The sequence below is a fragment of the Epinephelus moara genome, chromosome 12 (assembly GCF_006386435.1).
Source record: "Epinephelus moara isolate mb chromosome 12, YSFRI_EMoa_1.0, whole genome shotgun sequence".
NCBI lineage: Eukaryota > Metazoa > Chordata > Actinopteri > Perciformes > Serranidae > Epinephelus > Epinephelus moara.
The window spans coordinates 7,303,540-7,324,443 of NC_065517.1; the positions used below are offsets into that span (position 1 = coordinate 7,303,540).

Sequence of the window (20,904 nt, forward strand, 5' to 3'; positions counted from 1 at the left end):
ACCAAAACTACAGAAGTTAGTAGTAATTGTCCTTCAGGATATGTTAATAAATATATAGTGTACTATGAAGATGAATGGCTGGGTGGAAAGACTGATGGACAGATAACTTGCACATGGTTGGACATCAGATATCGCCTTTTGAGATTTGGTTTTGACACCAGGATATCTTGTCCATGACCCAAGGTGTCCCAGGCTGAGTGTGAGCTGCCACTGGCCCTGCCATCAAAGCTTAAACTGCCTGCAGCCATCCCAGAAGATACTGGTTGATGAGGCTCTGAGCAGACTCTTTAAAGTGGTTCATCTCTCATTCTGAAGTGCCTGTCCAGCCCTGATAGCCTATCACACCTCTGAGGGTTCCTGATTCCACTCTGCAGGGCATTGATGGATTCCCCAAGTGGAAAATCATGACTAACTGGTGGCCTGGAAGATTGAAAGTTTTAACCTGAATAGTTTTTAGCTATAGCTCTCTCGGTCTCACCATTCCTCCTCACTGCCCCACATAAAAGTTTCATTCTTTGTGACCTATGTCACCAGTATTTTCTAGAATGTTGGGTTTAGTAAAACTTACTTAAAGAAAATATACCACTTACTTTTGTGTTACCAAGTAATAAAAAAATACAGTATTTAGTAGGGCTGTCCTCAAATATTCGGACATTTTTTTGGTGCTAAATGTAGTCTTTTTTTGTTGGTAAATGTAGGTTATCTATAAAAATCAAAACTTTTAAATGGCATTGTTAAAAATGTGAAAATATAGTATAGCCAACTGAGCTTGTGCGCACGGCACGCTTGAGCACAAGCCAAGTTTTACCACTTTATCACTATTCTCTCTAACTTGTAGCTGTTTTTTCGTTATCTTTTGAATTTAATATGAATTATGGAACCGTTTTTGTCAACATTTGTTTCCCCCGTTTTGTACAATCAATTATTGTTTAAAGTTTCAACAAGTTTCTTTTGGAGTGCGTGACACAAGTGTGTTTTGAAAACGACCGCGGACTGTCACCTGCTCAACGCATCAGTACCTTCAGATGCCATGACAGTAATAGCCAATAATGTCAAAATATCATTTACAGACCGATTTAACGGACGATCACTGCTGCCCGACCAGCAGGTCCATTTGCGGGTCCCGCTGGTTACGGGTTGACCTGCGCATCACTACTCAGCTCAGTCTATAAGGCTGTACACAACAGTAAGGCTCTAGACATTATATTCTATTCAGGCCGGCAGAACCAGCAGCGCATCGGCTCTACAGTGCACGGCACTGCTGATTAACCATTTTATTGCAGCACAGAGTGAAACTCAAAAGAAAGCATATAATAATCTACTGAAGGAGACTGTTGTGCCATCACATTTTTTTTGTCGTTTGAGAGCAAAGATCTGGTTGCCGCTGTGCAAAACTCTGCAATACAATTAGGTCCGAAAACCCCCCGGAGTTCGCCTCCACCCTTTTGTTTAGACAAAAGGTGGAAGTCCTACGAAGCACCCCGATGCTTGGAAGCCAGCTGGGGAACTCTGAGGCTGTCAGTGGAGCTCCACAGAGCCTCTGGGTTCAACTTCAGACAGGAGGTGGAAGCACTTCAAAGCCATGGAGCTCTGCGGCCACTCTGTCGGCTTCCCAGCAAGCAGAAATTATAGCTGATCTGTCGCGATAGTTTCGGCAACTGGTCTGTTTGTCTTTTCTGTATTATTTTGGTAATACCATAGTATCACACACACACACACACACACACACACACACACACACACAAAGACACACACACGTATACAGATAGATGGACAGAGAAAAAAGATTAGCTATATGTGTGATAAGAAAAGAGCAGAGAAACAGAAGCTTGTTAAAAAAATGAAATTAGAGAAAGTAAAGTACTGTAAGAAAAAGGTACCGTTGGGTACTGGTACCGAATTCCAGGTACTGAAATTGGCACCGGTATTGGTTTAAATGTGAACGGCACCCAACCCTAGTAACATGCCAGCACCATGTACTTGGGTGTTAAGAGTTTGTAATTATTTCACATATTTCTGTGAGATTCGGTTTCACACAGGATCAGATAAACAGCATATGTTCATACAGTATGGAGAAAGAGAAATGTAGAAAGGAAGATGGTAGTTTAGAACTGCTCACAGTGAGGCTCTGGAGTCAGTCTTTTCCGCTCTGTCAGTCCTCCTCCACACAGCTCTAATGTGCAGCTGCTGCTGCTGTGGAAATGAGGCCCAGCACTACTAACTTGCGCCAAGGCCTGCTGGGTAGTTGTTGAAGAGACTACTACTTTCTGTGCTGTCAGGACAACTTAGGCCAATCATTCGGCTTTTTATATCGACATCACAATTTCTGAGAGTGTGATCATCAAATTGCAAGAGCGGCAATTTAATCATACTTGATTAAGAATGTCTTAACAACTTGTAGGCAGAAGCTTGAGTTGGAAACTGTCAGCAGATTGTAGAGAAAGGAATTCTTTGAATTATCGGGATATTATGCCTTTCTGCATGCTTGTGTCAGTACTATTTTGTAGAATACTAACAAAGTGCAGGGCTGTCCTCAAGAATTTGGTTGTAGTCACCTCTCTGTCTGATCACAACCGATGCCAACAACACTGATACAATCCCTGCTGGTCAGGATCTAATTTTAAACTTCCTTCAATCTGATTCTGTCAGGTAAAATGTGTGTCCATCTGATTATCAAACTTCAGCCCGGTGTGTGACAGGCATGGTAGGGATTAGTTCTTCCTCCCACATGCTCACTTGGCTGTGACTGATGGAGCTGTTTGTTTCTGCTTCTTCCAATGTGTAAAACAATGCAACCTGCTGCTCTGATTAATTACCACAAAGTAAACGCACAGTGTGATTGATCAATCATTATCATTACGCAACTCAATCAGACAGACCCGGACACCCCCAGGAGCGGCGTGTTCGCTATGTTCTGCAAGCTCTGTTAGCTTTTTTGTCTATTACCCAGCATGTTAAGAAAGGTAATATTTCTACAGATATTTTAAAAAGAAAAATACAACTGTACACCTTCTGAAATCAAGTTTCTTTCACTGAACTAAGACTAGTTTAATTGCCTTGTTAAAGCTGGGGTAGGCAGAAATCTGGAAAAGGCAAGGTAGAATTTGAAAATGACCATGGGCATATGCTCGCATTTCATACAACCTGGTGTTTCCCATACATTGATTTTTTAAAATCCCATTTCATTGTAGAACTGCACACAGTGCATCCCCCAGTCCCACCTTGCCCTGCTCTCTTTTTCCTCTTGTTTGTCAGACCACAAATGAGACATTAATCAACTAGCTAGACATCCCACAGTCGCTCCTTATCGCTTCTCCAGGAGGAATGCTGGCTGTAGCTTGGGAGACCGACCTTTCCTGGGCGCATGTAGTGGCTCGCATTTTGCCAGCCTAAACCCTCCCAGCGCTGGTGTCACAGAGAGCTAGTGGCCAGTGGCAGCTCTTGGTCTAACCTGTGTAACTGCAGCAACAGAAAGTTTGCTGATCTGGCGATTAGTCTGTACTGTCTGGTCTCAGTGAGCTGGGGTTTGCACTGGCTCGAATCAGGCTGCTTTGGCCACTGACTGGGAGTTTGTCTCTGGAGCTGCTGCCTGCTCTCCTTCCAGTAGTTTGTGGGGGGCAGGAACTACTACAGGAATGTCCTCTCGCTCGGCCCTCTCAACCGCCGTGTCTCCACTGAGAGAGCGGAGTACGAGGAAGGTTCCTGTAAAGTTACGGGCTCTGGATATGACGTAATCATTGCGCGACCATTTACCGGGGCGACGTAGGGAAGCCATTAGCTGTTAGCCCTTAACTTGATCTGTAATAACTCACTAAATGGCCCGTGAAAAAAATTTTTTTTTCCAGCGGATGTCTTAGTTACAACATGATTGAGCTAACTGGAGTAGTTTCATGTCGTATCCGACAACGGGAGGCTTTTAACAGATGACGTCCTGATGTTAGCTTTGCTGCTGCTGTTAGCTGTCGCTGTCAGCTGCAGCCACTGATGCTTTCTAGACATCGTGATTTCCCAAAACTGAATAAATACCACACATAGCAACACAAAACTGCTTTGCTAGCTCAATCACGTTATAACTAAGATATCCGCTGGAAAAAATATTTTTTTCACGGGCCATTTAGTGAGGTTTGTTTTTTACATGGTGGCGGAAACTATATGAACGAGCTAAACCTCGTCTGCTGAGTTTTAAAAATGATGGCTATTTTGTTGCTTTCTGTTGACATCACATCCCTTTGAGTATATCCAATCAGCACCAAGTAACCCCCAAGCCCCAGCCAGGAGTCTTTCGGGGCCGTTCTGAGTACCTACTCCGAGGCAGGGACTTGTTTAGCCCCTGTAAAAGTTCCGGAACTCTGTCCTTCGGGGGTGGTTCCTGCGGTGGAGACATGCACCAACGGCCCCGGCCCCGTAAAATTACCCCGAAGTTCCTGCGGTGGAAACGGGCCTTTAAACTCTTAGCTGATATTGACATGTTTTGTTTCATTTATTGTCATTCTCTCTTTTAGACTCTGTTTGTGATAAGTTCGTCAGTCTGCAGTGTAGGCAGTTGTTGGCAATGCTGGAATAGTAACTTTTATATCAGGTATCGCCACCATTGAATTGGACTTTCACAGAAGGAACGTGCATCTGCATTTATAAAACAGCCAATAGGAACACCTTCTGTCTGAATTCACCTGTGATTGGCCAAAGTCTTCCGCTACGAGCTAGAATCTCTAAAGCCTGAAAACAAATCTGGTTTTCTCTCAGTCCATCTGAATTACAACATGCACAAAGTTTATAATGGGATTTTTGCGGAATGATGGCAAAATGAAACTGCCTACCCCAGCTTTACGTTTACCTTTAATGGAAATTATATTACATACAGGGGAATTTGGTCAATTTGTAGCCATTCTGGCAGCATGGCTCTAGGAATGGAAATGTCAGTCTGTTGATTGGTCATTCAATCAAACACTTTGGTCTAGACTGAAATATCATATATAGTATATATCTAGTTTTTGAAGGATTGCCATGGTATTTGGTTCAGACATTCATTGCGCTGAGAGGATGAGTCCTACAGACTTTGGTGATCCTGTGACTTTTCCACTAACGCCACCTTGAGCTTGACATTTAGTATTTTTATTGATATATTTCAACCACTATTAGAGAGGGACTGAAAGAAGTTTTGATCCAATACAAAACTTTCTTTGATCATGTAGCCTGATGTTACACTACAGTTCTTTGGTTTATCAATGAAGTGTATAAACTACATTGCAGATTAAAATCTGCCAACAGTGATAAACAGTGTTACAGCTGACTAATATGAACGGTCCAACAAGGGTTGAATGCACATTGCCAGGTCCATGTTATATTTGTTGGGTGTGTGAAATGTCTATCCTTCTCACTGCACTGCGTATTTTTAATAATAATCTGGTCATTGGTCAAATTGGAAATAAGATAATAAAAAGAATTCTCTGTCCACAAGTCTTGTATTTAATGGCCACACAGACCACCACCATCTCACATGCTTCCTCTGTTAAATGGTACATTATTACGACCTCCTCCAGTCACCTCATTTATAGTTATGTGAAACTTTTGACTCTGCCTTCTAGTCCCATCTATTGGCTATATCTATGCTAACATAAAGGACGCCTGGAAGTATGAGAGCAGTGGCGTTCACAATGTTTGAAATGGATGTATCCATTATTGTAAGTAAAGGGAGCATAAATGCACCCTTAATCTTGTTTTAAGAGCCATAAAACCACATTTACTTTGAAGTTGACTTTTCCGACTGCTTTGAACCCTGGGAGGACCTCAACAACAAGCTCTATGTTATGTTATCTGATTCTATTCATTTAAGAACAAGATATGTTTTAATTACAGAAATATTTTTTTCTCAGATCAACCTTGAACAGTGTGTTAGATTTCGGGAGATTTAGTGGCATATAGTGTTGCAGATTGCAACTTGAAACTTCTGGTTAGAATTCCTTCAATGTTCATTATACAGGAGGTTTTTACCAAAGCTGAGTTATCCGCAGAGGTCTTTTCCACTCCAAAACAAATAAGCCAGGTGATTAAAAAAAAACCCCCAAAAAAACAACTGACTGAAGCAGGTTCACATTACAAATCAGTATTTCTCCTATGCTGTTTGGCATGTTGCAGACAGGCTGCTAGCCCAGCACCTGCTAATGTGCGCTCACCTTTTTTCTCTGAGGAGCTGAATTATCTGCAGAGGTCTCTTCTCCAAAATAAGTGGTTAAAACTGGTAAAAACACTAAAACACAAGTTAAAAAAATCTGTGTTTTTGCAGACGCTTTTGTCGCAGAGTGGCTGCCAACTACGGTAGCCGACGCAAAAACCCGAAAACACGATTGGCCCTACCTAGAGCCATTGTTTGGTTTGGTTGTTCTGGTCTACTGTAGAAACATGGCGGTACAACATGGTGATATACACAGACGAAGACCCACTCCCTATGTAGATATATATGACTCATTCTAAGGTAACCAAAACACAACAATTCTTATTTTCAGGTGATTATACGCCAAAAAAACATACTTACTGTATTCCATTTCTGTTAATATTAGGGTTGGGTACTGAAACTCGGTAGTTGAAACTGAAAAACAAATATTAAAGGACATCATTGCACCTGGTTGACTATTTTTCTATTCTCTTAGATGTAAATATTGCATGTTTCCTTCAGATAAAACACATTTTTGACTTGTGAATGAGTCAATGGAATTTCTTGCAATAATGAAAAAATACTGGCAATCATGTCCGCCTGGCACAAACCACATGTTTTGGACAACTGTGAAGTGACAGAATGTCCCAGCATCATGGTTCTTATATTGCCAGATTCCAGAGAGTCTCCCCTCTTCATATATGGCAGAATATGTCAACTTCCAACTTGCTATGCTGAGATACATGTAAAAATGTAAGAATTTAGGCACACAGATTTGTTTTTTTCATTAGTATAAAAAAATTAATATAAAATACAGGCACGTAGGAGGACATGGAATGATGGCAAATCTGGTTAGCCCAGATTGTCCTGAAAAAAAACAAACCCCAAAATATAGCATGTGCATGTAGCCTTTATAATGACTGTGATATGAGCTTTAAAGTAAAGGCAGTAAAAATACCCCAAAAAGGCCTAGGGCCCATAGGGTTAAAAAGTACTGAAATAAGGTACCGCTTGGTACCGGTACCGAATTCCAGATACCGGTACCGGTACCGTATCGGTTCAATTATGAACGGTACCCAACCCTAGCTAATATATCCCCCGAAATCCTACAAACATGACCTTTAAGTTAGGGGAGTTATTTAGGAGTTAAGCTTGAAAAGTTGGGATGTTTTGCTAAGGTCTACAAAAATAAGCAAAATGCTGCTGAGACGTCCCGGACTCCCAGCGGACACACATTATTATGTATTAATTGTTTTTGTACAGCCAAAGCCCTTCACTAAATTGAAGCATTTGTTGTTCTGACGAAAAATCCGTAGAGTGCTGTGGCCTAGTTAGCATCCATAATACCACCTACTGTTGCATCAACATAGAACATTTAGTTAAGACGAAAATCTTTTCATGCAGGAAGGGATTTAAGGTCATAAATAAACTCTGGAAAACATGTAGGAACCCCACAATAAAAGAAATACACCTACAATGACTAAGACAGAACACACAGACAGGAATTAGACCTCCACAGCTCTCACTTTCCTCTTCACACTCTCAGCAATGCAACACATGTCCTCCAGTCTTTCCTTCAGTCCTTCTCCATCTTGCTTTGCATTGACAGCACAGTCACAACAGACATCAGACCAGCATATCAATCAGCATTTTCAAAGTTTCCCTCCTGGGTCCACAATTGTGGATTGACATTTTCCTCTCCAGTCACAACAACAGTGCAGCTCTGCAGCTCTTGTCATAGGTTACAAACTCATTTCAAGAGATAGCTCACGTCACCTTCTCCCAGCTGATTCCTCCCCTCTCCTCTTTTCATTCTAATTGCTGTCAAAAATCTTCGCCTTCGCTCTTCCTCTCTCCTTGGTTATTATGTTTTTTTACCGAGCACTGCTCTCCTCTTCTCTCTTGCATAACAATTCTGTGGTCTCAGGAACATCTTGAGAACACCTTGTTCTGATCCTTGCACTCCCAGGTACCAGCTGCTTGTACTTTTGGCATTACAGGAACTCTAAGGATGATGCTGCTGTGTTTGTGCCAAACATTAAAGGTGCCCGTCTCTTTATCAGTGCTCAAGGTTCGTCTGCACACAGCGTAGTTGGTTGATGTCCTGGTTTATTGTCCAACCTTCAGAGAATTCTTCTTGCTTTTATCTTTCCTTTTTCTTCAGCATGAAAAACAGCATCACACAGAGTAGAGGCTGAGCTAGATAATCAAAAATGAAGCTTTTTTGGGGGGGGTTTGGTATTTTGAGTTTCTGCTTTATTATTTCATTATACCAAGTTTTCAAAATAGCGTGAACATTCAAAGACCTTTCAACAGACTGTAGAATAATTCAGGCCCTTAAAATTGGATTAGTGTGTGCGCCTCAATGTAAACAATGTGGAGCTGGTTGCTGACTTTGATTTGATATTGATATTGTGATACAAAATTAGATAGCAGGAGAAGAAATGGATAATATGCAAATGTCTTAATCATATCTTTTGCTGACTTATAAAACTGAATAATAATGTGATGCAGTTGTCTGTTCTTATCAAACTGTTGTTGCAGGGTAAAGTAAAAACACGAGTCCCTCTGTCTTTTCATCAGGAAAAGAAACACAAAATCTGATAACATTAAACTAGACCTGCACGAAGGTCTGCAACTCAGGACCAGTGTTGGGTGGAACTGTTACTGTAATCAGAATATATTTGTCAGTAATGCAATATTGTGATGTGTTGCTGTTGTAAATTTAGTAATTACTTACAGTTTATAATGATTTTACTTGCATTAAATAAGTTCTTTAATTATCTGTGTAATGGGTGGATAGAAAAAAATATTACACATGCAGACAACAGCGACAACGCCCAGTGTGCCTGTTGAGAGGCATTCTTGTGCTGCTTTCAAGGCAGTGTTAATTTTGACAGGCATTTTAGATTTAGTCTTAGTCTTTAGGTGAAAATGTTAATTAGTTTTAGTCACCTTTATTCTTCATAGTTTTAGTCTAGTTTTAGTCGACAAAAATTCAAAAATGTTTTAGTTGATGAAAATTTTAAACATTTTAGCCAACTTATAGTCATTATGTTTTCTATGTTTTATCTTTAAACTAATCCACTGAGGCTAATTCATGTATCAGAAAATAGAATCAAGGTGAAAAGTTGTATAAAAACTTCATTTAGACAATTTTTTCTACAACTATAATTTCTACATGCTAATAAACTTGCATTTCTCCAGCTGAGTTTTTGACAGGTTTATGGGGTGATTTACGAGCACACACTCACTGATCATCATTTGAAAAGCTCAACATTTTATTTATGCTCTCAAAAACTTTGACACCACAAATAACTAATCTGGGACAACTAGGATTTGTCCCTAGGTTCATTGTAAACTGACTAATCGATCTCACTGTTAAGAAGTAGAGAAATAACTTAATTAAAGCCTGAATTCTTTCTTAATCTGCAACTTGTCAGTCTGGAGGTTAAAACCCATGTCTCAAAGAGTTGGAGATTAAAACTAAACTTATATCTCAGTCGGAGAAAAATGAGTTCAGACTGTTTACTTACAGCAAAGCTACACTCACAGATAACTTAGCCTCCTTCCTGCCTGTCAAACAGCATCAACCCATAAACCGTCTCCAGTCCGGACTGAGTGGAGTCCTGCAGGAATCAGCTGTAAAGTCCAGCGGCCGGTGTCTGCTTGCTCTGCTGCCGTTCAGTGACTAGCAAAACATCCTGGCACCGAATATTTACTGGAGTCTGCCAGCCTGTCCCTTAGGCAGCATTTGAAGATAATTGCAACCATGGTTGTTCGGGGCTTTCAATGTCCAATAGTCCACCCTTAACATTTTCATTATATCTCAACTCATCAATGAAAATGAAATATTAATTTTGTCATAGTTTTTATTATCAAGATCTATTTTTAGCGTGTCATCGTCTCGTTTTGTCATGGAAAAAAGTTTGTTGATGTAAAATTTTTGTTGTAGTTTTTGTTAATAAAATTAATAGTGCTCCATTAATTTTAAGGAACAGGTTATCTGACAAATGATTTGAGGATCTCCTCCCTATGAGGTATAACCGCGGCTTTATTTTTTTTCTTTTAAATTCTGTCATCATCCAATGGTGAAAGGATGGCTTGTCTATCGTATCATTTTTTAGGCCTATTGGTATATTATTTTGACACAATTAATATTTGTTTCTATGAGGTGTTAGCAGGGCCAAACTTTTATATATTGATGTACTTTTATCTGAAGGCAGTTATTGCCTAACGGGAATGTAATGTAACCAGTAGTGTAATGAATTACTTTCTACAGGGAGTAATCAAGTAAAATTATGCATTATGATTTTTTAAAAAAAGTGACAAGTAATGTGTAATTTATTGCTTTTTTTGAGTAATGACCCCAACACTGCTCAGGACTCACAAAATGTCAGTCTAGGAGCGCTTCCTGGACTCAAGTCAAGTTTTGTTGAGGTGCTCTTTGGAAGGGAATCTTTAGACTGAGAAAACAAGGAAGACTCCAAGGCACTCTCAGTTGAACAAAGTTAAAAAGCCTTTATTTTAATGGCTTGGTAACATTTCCCTTTAAAAAGAAACTCCGACGTGTTTCGGCAATTAAGCCTTCATCAGGGAGTCAAACAGTTCTCAACAGGAAGGAGAGTTTCCTAAAGCATAAGTCCACCTATCAGAAACCTCCACCTGGCAAGAGTGCTGGTCAGGTGACAATTGCCATTACATAAAAGCATCCAGCAGATGTCATCCTTACAACACAGTCAGAGATAAGTATCATACAATTCTCAAGAAGGTCAAACATGAATATAGAAGGTCAACATGCAAAACACATTACAGTCAGGTTAAAAAATAAACCATGCAGAGAGTAAACTCAAACAACATTAAACAGACAATCAAATGAAAACACTCAAGTCATGTACAGACAATCAAATAAACGCACTAAAGTCAAGATCCTCATTCAGGCCTGGATATTTAGTGGCCTGTAGTTTATAAATCCAAAAGGTTTCCCTCTGATTTAACGGTCTCTGTCTATCCCCTTTCCTCAAGGACGGTGGAATATGATCAATCCCACAAGCCTGTAAGGTGGATGGGTCACTGTTATGATGTTCCATATAGTGTCTTGCCATGGGATAGTTTATGTTGCCTGTGCGGATTGCATATTTGTGTTCAGCCAGTCTGTCTTGTAAGCGTCGTTTAGTTCTTCCTACATAGAAAACTTTGCACATAGGGCATTCCAATCTATAAATGACAAATGAGGTTTTACAGTTTACAAATTGGTTAATGGTGAGTTGTTTTTGGGATACAACATCCTGAAATGTTTTGGTTTGCATTACATTAGCACAGTGATTACAGTGGTGGCATTTGTAACAACCACTAGGCCTAGTGCATAACCATGTTTGTTGGCAATCTGGTTTGAGGTAGCTGTGGACCAGTTTGTCTCGCAGGGTAGGGCATCTTCTAAAACTTACCAAAGGTGGTTCAGGAAAAACCTGGCTCAGAAGATCATCACTCTCAATGATACCCCAATTCTTTTTTATGATTTGCTTAATTTGTTCAGCCTCTGTACTGTACATAGTGACAAATACTGGTCTGTCTTTTGTCTGTTTATTAGTCTTTCTTTTCAGTAGTGATGACCTATCAGTGTATTTAGCTCTAGTGTAGGCCTTTTGGAGAGTGGTGTTTTTATACCCCCGTTCCACAAACCTTGATATCATTTCTTTAGATTCACTTTCAAAAACCTTGTCTTGGTCACAAATTCTCCTTACTCTTTGGAACTGTCCATATGGTACATTCTCTTTGAGCCAATTTGGATGGAAACTTCTGGCATGTAGAGTGGTGTTTCTGTCAGTTGGTTTCCTGTACACAGAGGTATGTAGAGATCTTTGATCATCTTTAGAGATGGTAAGGTCAAGAAAGTTAATAAAATATTTACTGTATTCCAAAGACAGCTTAATGTTTGAGTTAATACTGTTCAAAAATGTATGGAATTCTTTTAACTCTGTTTCTGATCCTGACCAAATCAAACAGACATCATCAATATAGCATCCCCACCAAACAATGTACTTCAAAAACATATTCATTTCACAATTAAAGACAAAATCTTCTTCCCATTTGCCCAAGAACAAGCCTGCATAAGACGGGCTATAACATGCCCCCATTGCACACCCTTTTATCTGTTTAAAGATCTTGTCCTGGAAAATGAAGCTGTTAGTTAAGGTCCATTCTGTCAATGAAAGTAAGAAGTCAGTGGGTGGCATTTCAGATGCAGGTCGCAACTTTAAAAAATGTGTGAGTTTTGAAGCACTCACGCATCTTACTTTCATTGACAGAATGGACACATTACACATTCAAGAGGACAGGAACCTAAACATTGAGGTGTACAGAAAACCCACATACAGACCAATACCTACTATTCGACTCTCACCACCCACTGGAGCACAAGTTGGGAGTCATCAGGACACTGAGTCATTGGGCCAGAAACGTTCCCACTTGGACAGAGGGGAAGGTGAAGGAACAGAGACACATCAGGGAAGCACTTAAAACCTGTGACTACCCCAACTGGGCCTTTGCCAAAACCTCTAAAAGACCCAGAGCAGACAGAGAGGAAGAGACACAAAAACAAAACAGCATTGTCATTCCTTATGTCGCAGGAGTATCTGAGAAACTCAGGAGGATTTTCAACAAACATCACATCCCTGTGCACTTTAATCCCAGTAACCCCAACGACTCTGTAAAGGTTCACACCCACACACTGGTTAGTGTGCTCACTGCAGGCTGGTGTCTGAGCCTTTTTTTTTTTTTTCAAAAGAAACTTCATATTTCATGTCAAATAACACGCTACAATTGCTAAAGGACTGTTTTTGTGTCTGTGGTTCAGCAAGACCGATAGAGTGAATCTCCTAGTTTAATTTTAAGCTTCTCAACTAGAGATGCACGATAGGGATGTCCCGATCCAATATTCGGATCGGTATCGGCCGCCAAAATTAGCAAAAAACGTGCATCGGCATCGGATCGGACTGCATGGAAAAACGCCGATCCAAGAACTCCGATCCAGTTTTTCGCAGAGTCCGATCCAGGTTTTCCGGCCAGCCCAGCGCTCCGCGATTCAAGCAGTCCATTCCAGTGATCCGCTCCAGCTCTTACTATCAATCCACCAGGCCAGCATGCAGACGGCAGACACACAGGAAGGGTAGGAAGAGTAGCGGTCAACTTAGTTAACTGACTATTTGTTTTCTGCTCTGGTTTTTTGAGAGTGATATTTTTATTTGGTTTACACTCTTACTGTTTAAGTAAAGAGTACTGATGGCATTGTTTTGGGCACAATTAGTGAAATTGGAGCCATGGATGGACTATTGCTTGTTTAAACAGTTGTACAATATTGTGTGCCTGTGCACCAGGCTGGCACTGACACTACTAAAATAACTGAAAAGGAAAGGCTGCATTGTTTGTTAAATGTCAACAATGTCTTGTGGTGTTAATCTATTTTTTTTATTTATTAGGGGGGCAAAGAACAAGTGTGTGGAGTCTTGCTGCTATTTTAATTTCAGTGTTAGACATTTTAAAGATTTCTTGTGTTGATTTATTTTCTACGTATTAAGGGGCCAAAGCAGCCAAAGCAAACCAGCTATATTTTTTATTTAATGTTAATGTTCAAGTTTAAAGTTTGTTTATTTAACCCTGTTAACAATAAATGGGTCAGTTTCTCATACCAACTGTTGTGGATCATTCTAACTAACCTGATTAAGTAGTTGTTCTTGTTAGAGTAATATCGCTTGATCAAACCTTTTCTAACATGACTGACAATAAAGTAAGTGAATATGTATAATACGCGCTTGGATCGGATCGGTATCGATATCGGCCAAAACTCAAGGCTGTAATATCGGTATCGGATCGGAAGTGAAAAAGCTGGATCGGGACATCCCTAATGCACGATATTGGATTTTGAACTGATATGCCAATATCGTTCTGTTAATTTTGGCCTACTGCCAATGCGGATACTGACATATACCCATATTTTATAACATCAAATTGCAGAGAACATCCATGTCTCTCCTGTAATGGAATTTATGTACTATTATGCCTGCTCTCATTGTTATTGCCCACTGGCAGATACAGACATAAAATATAATGCTTTTCAAAATGTACACATTCACTGGGAAAATAAAGAAAACTACCTCAGCTGGTCACATGTAAAATGTGCCATATTTATTTTTAGCAGGGTTGGATGATTCTTTGTATCAGATAATGTTGACAATAGCGTAAACCTGGACAAATCTGACCAATCTCGACTAATTTAAGTTGCATAATTCAACAGACATCGCCTGTCATATCAGCAGAGATGTTCATTTTATGCTGATATATTTTTAAAGCTTTTATCTCTCGATACCAATGACTAGTTGATACTATTCTGCATCCCTATTTTCAGCTTAATATGCACTGAGACAATTGAGTATTTGGAGCAACCAGCCAATCGATTCGATAAGGAATGTAAAAGGATCTGGATTTGATTAACATATTCAGTCCTCAGTTGGAATGAAATAAAATGCTATTTGACCCCAGATCTATTCTGATAGCACCAGCAATGATCCAGATATTGTTATTGGTATTTAGGTATTCAATCTAAACTATTGTGGTTTTTGATTCTCTTGAGTACCCTGCAGCTTGTAAAGAATGAGACAGCATCTTTAGGAGCTGCTGACTTCCTTTGAAGGGAGGGTGTATGGTGTTCTGATGACTGTTAGTAAATCTCAAAAAGTCTGTTGGTTTGAAGTTTAGGTTTGTACACACAGCAGCTGATGGACACAAGGGCTGATAACACTTACATAGATCACACTTGCAACCTTCTGGTTGTGGGTTAGTCTTTTCAACAAGTAGCCTCCCCCACCCTGGCCTACAGCTGGCTCAGCATTTGTGAATTGAAATGTTATGTTGGTACTCGTGATGGATGGAGCTCCCACTGTGGAGCACTGTAGCAGCATGTTCAGCTGTTCACAGATCACTGCACAGTTAAGCTTCCTGTCTGTTATTTAATTTGTTGGCTCTTATGTGCGGTGCCGCATGGGCAAACAGCTTTGTCGTATTTTGGGTTTCTGTTGAGGCTTAACATTTTCAGAAAACTCTACAGATTGTCATTGATGAAGGTGGAATTATGTATGCATCCATGAGAGCAGATGACACTAGAAGATGGATTCAAACCCACAACAATAAAGGCACATGCCATTATGTTCAAGCAGAGCATCCCCCAAGCAGATTGTTTTATCATTCTGATGAAAATGTAGCTTAGCTCTGGTCCCCTTTTGTTTTGTAGTTGTCTTTCAGTGAAATGGACATCTCTGTCAGCTGTTAGATGTATACGATGTATACTTGCATTTAAGACCGATGGCAGAAATCGTGGCTCCTTTCCTGTTATAAAACTCAGAAAACATTTTCAAGAGTGGGATACAGTTGTTTGAAAGGTTTATATAATGCAAAACTGTGAGAACATGAGGTGGATTTTGATCAGTTTTGGGCCAAGATGCTCAAGGCTGCTGCATGAAGATTGAATTTCTACTTATACAGGATCATTTTCTCATCTGCCTCCACTTGTCTTAAAGACCCTCTCCAGTGAAATCCAAGTTTTTGACCTTGATAACATCTCCATATGGTGTTTTGATATGCTACAAGACATATCATGAGTTAAATAAGCATTTTTCCACCTTGGAACTGCGGTGTACCAATGACAGTCTCAGGAACATGGATTAAAGCTTCCCGGGGGTTGTTACATCCCCCTTGGGGATGAATAAAGTTAAAGTTATTCTTAACCTGAGGAACCAATCCTGTCAACTTGCAGGTTATCAGTGGAGAAGCCCGGTGTATCTACAAATCAGTATTTTGCAAGTTAAGTTTCATTTTCATCTCAACCTGTCAAAGCTGGCGATCGGGAACAAGGTTTATCTAACAACAGCAACACATTATTAGCTGATAGATAATGTTGTCAAGCTGAAGGCTCATGTTATCTTTTACTGTTTACAAGCCGATGTTTGTGTGTTTGATAAGCAGAGTCAAAGCTGAGCAGATACACTGGAGTAGCAAGTGAGTGGCTAAGGGGTGGGCCTCAGTTGCATATTTATAGTTCTGTAAGTACTTAATGAGGCAAAGGTGTAGTTATCTCTAAGCCCCCCAAATGACCATCAGTTACTCACCCCATGTTACGTCTTGCATGTTTCCACAGTGAGCAAAGAATCCAAAAACTAAGAACATTTTTGATGAACTGAGGTCATAGGGGTCCATATTTACCAACAGCAGAACTATATCAAAATATCTATCAACAAACTCCTGCACATTCTGTGCAGTATAATCCAAGTCTCACTTAGCCAGTCTAATGCTCAGTGCTTCCTTTTTTGACGGGGAGCTAAACATAAAGTGAAACTTATCGATGCTCTCTCCAAAGCCAGACTCCACAGACAAAAACAGTAATTTTACCTTGCTGAACATGGGAGCTGCTGGTCCACCACTGCCTTGATCAGTTAATTTGTTTGTGTTATTGTGTGACTTTGGTATTATAAAGGGTCAGGTGTGATTCACTAAAGTCACACAATAACACAAACTAAATACCGACTATGGCAGCGGTAGACCAGCAGCTCCAGTGTTCAGCAAGGTAAAATTATTGTTTTTGTTAGTGAAGTCTGGCTTTGAAAAGAGCATAGATAAGTTTCACTTCAGTTCAATGCCCCATCAGAAAGAGGTGTCTGTTTGGAAAGTATTCAGCACACAACTTGATAAATGAGACTTGGATTATGCAGCATGAGTTATCTAAGAATTTGTAAATGGATGTTTGACTGCTTTTATGCCAACCCATCAAGAATTTTCTGAGTTTTTTGACGATCTGTGGAAGCATGCAAAAAAATAAACAAAAAAAATGTTTTCTGCACGAATTCAACGTAACATGCAGTGAGTAATTGATATTCAAATGGTCATTTGAAGAGTGTAGTATTCCTTAAAGGCATGAAGGGATGTTTTTTCTTGGAAAAACTTCTAAATATGTAATTTTGATGAACTGAGATGAGTTTTTAGGGGTTAAATAAATCCCAGGAGAGGGAGTTTAATAGTTTGAACTTGAGTAAGACTGCAAGCACTGCATGACCCCCTGCACTCTGGTGTAAACAGGACGAGGCAGGGGAAGCCTTGTAAACATACACACACACATACAGACTCTTCCCCCGTTCTCCTTGTGTGTCCAATGTGAGATTACTGTGGTTGGTTCACATCTTCACTGAAGAGTGTCTGTCCTCGGGCAGAATCAGAAAGAACACGTGCCCTGAAAGCCGCGTGGTGTCAGGCCATCTCTCTGCTCCACTGCTTCACTCAGCCCTGCAGCCCTCACATCCTCTCAGCTCGTCTTGCCTTCATCCCTGTTATTTGCCCTCCCACCCATCCCCGCTGCTGCCCTTCGTCTTCTTCTCCCGTGTTCATTTCACAGTCTCCATTTCCAGCTCAACACCCTAGCAGGATGCACTCGATTGGATTCCAGGCCAATTTTGCCTCCATGAATACCTCTTAGTTACGCTTTCCTTTTCACAATTACTTTCTGATTTTCAGCCCCATGCTGTTTCGTCTTGCAGCCGGCTGATAGTTGATAGCTGGAGCTTTTGTAGCGGCCCATGAGAGGGCAAAAGCAAGCAAATTGACCTTGCTGTCCGATAAGTCAAAAACGCCTGAACTTGCGATGAGCACTTTGTTAACATGAAGCTGAGACTGTGACATCACTCCTGTTATTGTGACTCATGACCTTGTGTTAAAACATGATTGGATGTTCAACCCAAGGCATTGCCTTAGACGGACTCTAACATGCCCTCACTGTGAGGACTCACCTCCTGTACTCTGACTGGTGTAGCTGCAGCCTGGTAGTCAGCGTTACATCAAGGAGCGTCTCTGTGTCCTTTACTGCCAAAGCAGTGATTAAACCCCCCCTACAATCATCATCACCATCATCATCATCATCTGGACTTGTGTAACCATCCTTCCTAGAGTGATGAGGTAGTTTGTATTCAGATTAACACAGCGGGCCTGAGTGTGTTGTTGGCTGGGTCATGTCACAAGGGTTAATGCCAGCAGATGTTTCTCCGCTGTCTCATTTTGAGAGCATGTTGTGTCTGCTCATAAACTCACAGAATGCTGCCATGGGTAGAGATTGACCCCTTAAACACAACTTTAAAAAAACAAACTTGTTTACTTTATTTCTGCCTTGAGTGAAAAGTTCAGCTGTGTTTGTAGCATGCAGCAGGATCATGACTCCCGCTGTCATCTGCTAGTCATCTGCTCATCCTCAATAAGCAACTCATAAGCAATCTTTTAATTTGACTACCATGGGTTCAGCCCTGATATGTGTGCACATGTTCACAAAATGTACTTACACCATGAAAGGGGGATATTCATCCTGACCAAAATGATCACAGTTATCAGTATTATCACGGTATTGTTAAAGGATTGTTAATTACTCTTTGTAAACATGTTAGTCAGCAAGAGTGAAAGGAAAAGCCAACCCCAGATTCACTCTTGTTTCACATTTGCCTCGCTATATTTGTTTTTTTTTCTGCAATGCAAATCTCTCTTGGATACCTGCTGCTTATGGTCTGGCACCTGGTTGCTACCTTTTAATAAAGCCCGGACCTCACCTGAGCGCTGTGGGGGTACACGCCCATAAACATCCCAAACACAGAAGTCTCTGCAGATAAATACACAACCGCACACTGACAGTGGGCCATAACTGACTCGATGACAAGCTTTTATTTAATGTGCGTATTGCTACTCAGCTTATAGTGAAGATTGGCTTTTATTTTAGAAATAAGTCTTGTTTTGCTCTCCATGCAAAGAAAAAACTTGTGGAAGCTCCTTTTCTGTCTGATTGATGATGGTGACATATTGTATTATGCATTCAACCTCCTCCATTTTATGTAGCCTTGATTCAGTGTGTTATGCATCTCTAAGTTTTATTACAAATTTAAAGTCACTTATTCATCACTCCATTCTTTATGATTTGGTGGGTTGGACATCATTGACGTGTGTAGCCTTCTCTAGTAATTGGTTAGGAAATATTGAATCCCCCTCCCCCACAGGAATCAGTCAGAGTGGACGCACTGTCAGACTGAAGATTGAATTGTTGTGTAAAGTGTTGAAAATTCTGTCTGATGTCAGGCAAGGATTTATCAGTACAACAACACAGTCATGTCCTAAATAATTCTAATAATTTCTGTGTAGCTGATCTTTAATTCTGAGTTATGTTACCATTAATAAAGCTCAGCACTTTGTTTAGACACCTCACATTAAAAGCCCAAAGGAGTCTCTGTTGTTGTATTAATGGAATTAAAGCTGTGGATACATTATTCTGAATTAAATGAGACAACAGATAAATATGGAGTAAGTGTTGAGTTTGCATGAACAGCAAATTCAAACAAAAAATAAACCTGGGGAGGCTTCTCGCTAAAACAAACAGTAAAGGCGTAGTGGGAGACTGTCTTGTTGAATAGTTTTGGAGAAACAGAAGTGCCAAAGGTGGTTTTAAACCAAGATTTTTGGATTGCACATTTGAAGGGGCCTTTTTACCCTAGCTGTCTGAATGAGTGTGACAGTCAGTGTGATTTTTAGCAGAGACTTGCCAGTACATGGAGCCCTGTCCCTCTGCATATTCTTCTCATCTGTCTATCTGTGTTAACGTCCTGTTACACAGGGGAGCAGCACGTTTTCAACCATCAGCTTCTGGAAATTAGGAATGTTGGCCAGTAAAACTGCTGCAGACTTTTGGGTGTAATTGTAGGGTTTCACACACAAGACATTGCAGTGGACATTGAAAATGTATGCTGTAATGATCATAAAGAAGATGTGAGCCGTGTTTAACCTGAAGCGGCTAACCTCCTTTTTCTTGTGTCTTTGTTTCCATTGAATGACCAGCGGTAAAGAGGCTGATGAAAGAGGCTGCTGAACTGAGGGACCCCACAGAGCACTACCACGCCCAGCCACTGGAAGTAAGTTCACCACAGGACAACACCGTGCTGTACAACCTTTATAGTGTCAGTATTTATATTACCTTTGTTAAAAATCACCACAGCAACCCTTTCCCATCCTGTAAAGTCCAACAGAGAATGCAAGAAGTACGGTTTTGTTAATTGGGGAAATTCTGGTTTCATACAACTTGGATCTTATATATGTATACAGTACAGTGTCCATAATTTCTGTCTGCAATAATTACACTGTATTCACCAAAGTAATTAGATGTGGGACCTTGGTGGCATGGCAAAATAAAATTCAGGTAGGTTAAGAAACACGAGCAATCCACTCAGTTTAACCTCCAAATAAAATGGTTTAGATAATTGTGCAGCGGACGTGAAGCTCTGGTGCCAGTTGGCAATTGCACAGGCTGTTTGATTCCAAGTTCCTACAAGCATCCTTGAGCTGAACCACATATTGCTCCTGATGTGTGAAGGAAAAAATTCTGGCCCGTAAAGTTTACCCCCAGAGCCCACCTGCAGTCCAAACAGGCCCCGCCCCCACCTGTCAACAACTGTCAAAGGAATTGTCATCTAATGTTTCAGAATTATTTTTAAAAATGATAGGATGCACGTCATGATATAATGTATTTCCTAAAGCCAATTTTGGTGTAAAAATAAAACAGATATTTAAAAAAAAAAACATCTTTGCTGGTCCATAATTAGGGTCCGGGCAGCTAAGCTGCCAGGACACTGTTGTAATCCTAGGTATTCTTCTTCTTCTTCTTCTTCTTCTTCTTCTTCTTCTTCTTC

General features: G+C 40.4%; 1 protein-coding gene across 1 annotated transcript in view; it reads left to right on the top strand.

Annotated features, from left to right (window-relative positions):
* The window catches only part of ube2j1 (ubiquitin-conjugating enzyme E2, J1), a 76,792-nt gene that overhangs the window by 12,571 nt on the left and 43,317 nt on the right, over nucleotides 1-20,904 (top strand). Inside the window, exon 2 of the mRNA XM_050058516.1 lies at nucleotides 20,057-20,130. Within this exon, the coding sequence (XP_049914473.1) occupies nucleotides 20,057-20,130 (74 nt within the window). The remainder of the gene's footprint in view (nucleotides 1-20,056; nucleotides 20,131-20,904) is intronic.